Source organism: Raphanus sativus, chromosome 7 (genome assembly GCF_000801105.2).
Source record: "Raphanus sativus cultivar WK10039 chromosome 7, ASM80110v3, whole genome shotgun sequence".
NCBI classification, from domain to species: Eukaryota; Viridiplantae; Streptophyta; class Magnoliopsida; order Brassicales; family Brassicaceae; genus Raphanus; species Raphanus sativus.
Window position 1 is genome coordinate 18498367 of NC_079517.1, and position 3880 is coordinate 18502246.

The 3880-nt window shown below is 33.5% G+C and overlaps 1 protein-coding gene across 1 annotated transcript; it reads right to left on the reverse strand.

The window, feature by feature from the left end:
- Positions 1-617: 617 nt before the first annotated feature.
- On the reverse strand, positions 618-3088 carry LOC108814815 (uncharacterized). The gene is made up of 11 exons (XM_056990260.1): positions 2934-3088; positions 2798-2853; positions 2532-2599; positions 2386-2422; positions 2197-2284; positions 2041-2105; positions 1940-1960; positions 1773-1820; positions 1483-1574; positions 1110-1409; positions 618-944 (listed from the first exon to the last, which is right to left on the reverse strand). Exons 1-11 carry the CDS (start codon positions 2956-2958, stop codon positions 926-928), a joined length of 819 nt encoding a protein of 272 aa, XP_056846240.1. The 5' UTR covers positions 2959-3088; the 3' UTR covers positions 618-925.
- Positions 3089-3880: the final 792 nt, after the last annotated feature.

The following is a 3880-nucleotide window of genomic DNA, read 5'->3' on the forward strand; positions in this document are numbered from 1 at the left end:
ATCTTATTAAAACAGAAGTACATATATAGAAATACCCTTAGTTTTCAAATTTAATTACACTTCCATGCCACTGAAAATTAAATTGAGTTTCATATTTAAATACTTGTCTTTTTCGATTAATGTGTTTCTTTTTCTTTCCTATTTTAATGATTGTTTTTTTCAGTTAAATTAATGTGTCTTTTTTTTCTTTCCTATTTTAATGTTTGTCTTTTTTAGTTAGATTAATGTATTTTTTTATTCTTCAACAATCAATGATATTTTAAAGTTGTCTTTTTGTCAAATTAAAGTTGTCTAAACTATTTGAAAATATAAAAAATAGTCAAAAGTAAACATATAAAGTAGATAAATAATAATCAAACACCAAAAATATTTAAAATATATATTTATCTCCATCCAAATATTGAAGTTCAACCTGTTTTTTAATTTTTAATTTAGGCATTTTGGCTTACGTTACTCAAATTTATATGTTTTGAGAAATTTAAAGTATATATAAATTTTGAAAATTTTAAAATAATTCAAACGGATTATCTGTATCCGAACCGAACCCGCAAATACCCGAATCAAACTGAACCAAAATTTATAAATATTTGAATGTTGCTGAAATCTTTAAACTCGAGAATCTCAAACCCAAATATATTTTAACCGAACAGTAGGTATCCAAATACACATCCCTAACATAGCCAATATAAAATGATCAAGTATTACAAATACATCATTTAGTATAAATAAATAAAAACTAAAACAGAAAATTAATATCCGTGCGCACGGGTCAAGATCTAGTATAAGATTACTTCGGCTAATTATCATCCCCAGGTACTGCTGGAGGAACAAGCTTGGGCATCTTTGTAGCGCCATCATGTTCTGCCTCTGCTCGACGTCGACTTCTGATTCCTCAACTGTTTGCAAATATTGACCAGGAAAAGGTTTACAAGGAAAAAGTATCCCTGTTACATAAATCAGAAATCGAATGACAATCCTCAAAGGAACACTATAGCATAAAAATAAAAGAAATTATAACTAAAACTGCTTATAAATAAAATAAAAACAAAAACATCATTACACAATTTGAAACACTAAAATACTGTTTGAAATAAACATAATAAAACTACACGGTGTTGGCGTCATTCTTTCCGGCCTGATCGTTCCCGCTTCCAGCCTGATCGTTCTTTGGATTCAAGTTGGTGCTCCGAAGGGCTGCCAACTGTGGATCCTTCGCAGCAAGGTAGTCAAAAAAAGCATCAAACCTCTGAAACAGACTATTCTGCGTTTGAATCTGACTGTTCTGCGTCTGAATCTGACTGTTCAGTGTCTCAATATGACTACTTTGTGTTTGAAAGTGACTATTCTGTGTCTGAATCATGCGAAATTGATCTTCAATGATCGTTTTCAGAGACTCGATGTCCGGTTCCCTAGAAGAAGATAAAGCAAAAGATCAATAGATTGCAATTAGTTCAAATAAAAATGCAAAATATATAAGATTACTCCTGCTCATCATCCTTAGGGATTTCTCCTAGTGAAGGACCAGCGGGGGTGGATCCTTGATGCTCGCTGTCGACTTCTGGGTACTCATCTGTCTGCAAACATAGACCAGGGAAAAGGTTTAAATTTGAATAGAAATCTCTATCTATATATAAGATAACGTTTGCCTCTACATGAGTCAAGGTCGATAATGACCATCCTCAAAGGAACACTATATGATTAAAAAGGTTGGACAAGGTTCAACAACTAGCTTGTTGGCCTAGTTGTGTGAAAGCATACGGGAAACTGTGTACCTTCATTGACGCTGGCTTGAGTTGAGATTTCAGATCACGGATCGCTAACTACAGATACAAATCCAAAACACTATGTTTAGCGAGAACTGTCTCCATGTAATGGTCGAGTAAAACAATGAGGGTGGAAACATGGGGGTAAGGCGATATGATTCCTTGAGACTTTTTACCTTCATTTGTGCAATTTCCAACTGAAATGATAAAGAAATGACCATCAAAACTTGTTCGGACATATTGAAAAGTAACAGAGACTTATAAGCCAAATGCCAACCTTTTCTTTCAAAGACTTGTCGGAAGATCTTAGAGTTTGGATGTAGTCAATCACAAATGCAGGTTCTGAAAGAAAACACAATCATTGTAGTGAGTATCAAAAGGGTTAAGCAAGAAAGTGCAAACCAATAACAGTGAATGGGAGAAGGACTCTAACCAGGAGATTTACTAGCAGGAACAAAGGACTCTTTCTTAAACGCTGAGTTCCACTTATCAGTCTCTGCTTTTGCTGATTCAAGCTCCCTCTGACCAAGAAAAAATAAGTCAGACAACAACAAATAACACTAATGTAGTAAAGAAAATGAATTAAAAAAAAAAAAAAAGATTTAAGGATTAGTAACAATACTTGACATGAAGCAAGCTCATCTTTACAGCTCTGAAGACTGCCACAGAGAGAGACAAAGCAGGTTAAAGTGTATACATCAAAGCAAACACTCTCTGCTTCAAACCAAAAGAAAAAAAGCATCAAGAGAGGGAAGGGGATACAAAAACCTTTCAGTGAGTGACGCAATCATCGCAGCAGCAACACCTTCTTCACATACTTTCGTGCAAGTGCAACACTGAATGATCACAAAACAAACAACTTGTCACTCAATCACACATACTATAGCGAAGAATGTGTGAGACGAGAGATGTTAACACGTTCAGAAGGAGAGCAATGCAGAATATTAACAGTGGTCAAGCAAGAAAATTGAACTAAGGTAGCATAGAATCTAGGGTTTGGAACTTCTTATGATCACCCAAAAAAAGAAAACTACCTTCTTTGACGCGGGGGAGATGTCATTTTCATCGCCTTCGAAGCTTCTTTTGTTACCTGAAACAAACGGATGAAATCATGAGTACTCAAATCCACTGCGATCTACCAAAAAAAAGCATGAATGTGAAGAAGAAGACCTGAAGCGGGATGATCTCCGTCCATTAGAGAAACGAAAACCTAAGATTTCTGCGGGATATCGACTGGAATCGGGGAATTTAGCATTTACTTTTTTTTTTGTTTGGGGGAAAGAGGAGAGAACTGAGTCAACCCGGTTCGGGGTTTGGATACGGTTTTGCTTTACATATGTAATTCTTTCCTTTTTCAGGGACTAAATGTAAGTAATTGTTTTTTTTTAAAGATGCCAATAATTTGGACGTATTGACAGAAAGGACCTCGCCTGAATTGCCCGCCTAAAAATTCAAGAAATTCAGTAATTTACTGTACTATTTGTGAAATTGGATAATGAAAAAAAAGAATATAACTCCTTAATATAGAATTTTTTTTTTGTCCATTACCCTATTTTCCAACTTAATTTAAAATAAATTATGGATTGAGCTTAGACTATGTATCTTTTTTCTTTAGCTTTGTTTCAAGTTTCAACTCCAGTGAAAGTGTATGTTTATCACTTCTTTTTATTTAATCAATATTTCTTTTCTTTTCTTTTTTATAAATATAAGGGTTAAATCCGGGTCTATTAAAGACACATATTTAATCCCCGGATGAAAGTACAATCCACGAATAGACTTTTTCCTGTGCATTCAAATGAGCCGAAAGCAATAACTCATATCATTGTGGTCGGTGGGGTTTTAATCAACATTTCTTAATCCTTATGACCACAGTTATAGCCTTGTATTTCATATCATGCATTTAAACTGAATACTCAGGACTCAAACAATTAAAAAAAAAATAAGATTTGGGTTCATCCTCTATATGGTGAATCTTTAAATTTACCACTTGATTTATAACTAATCAAAATGACATGTGGATAATTAAACAAAAATTATTAAATATATTTAAAAATAGCTAAAAAGAATAATGTCAATTCTAAATCCTAAATCTTAATTTATAAACTCTAAATATTAAT

What these genes read in the sequence shown, in the direction of transcription:
- LOC108814815 (XM_056990260.1), bottom strand. Translation starts at nt 2,958, where the DNA reads ATGGACGGAGATCATCCCGCTTCAG. An exon ending in TCCTGCTAGTAAATCTCCTG is followed by an intron (nt 2,106 to 2,196) that starts GTTAGAGTCCTT and finishes GTTTTCTTTCAG; the next exon opens with AACCTGCATTTGTGATTGAC. An exon ending in CCTAAGGATGATGAGCAGGA is followed by an intron (nt 1,410 to 1,482) that starts GTAATCTTATAT and finishes ATCTTCTTCTAG; the next exon opens with GGAACCGGACATCGAGTCTC.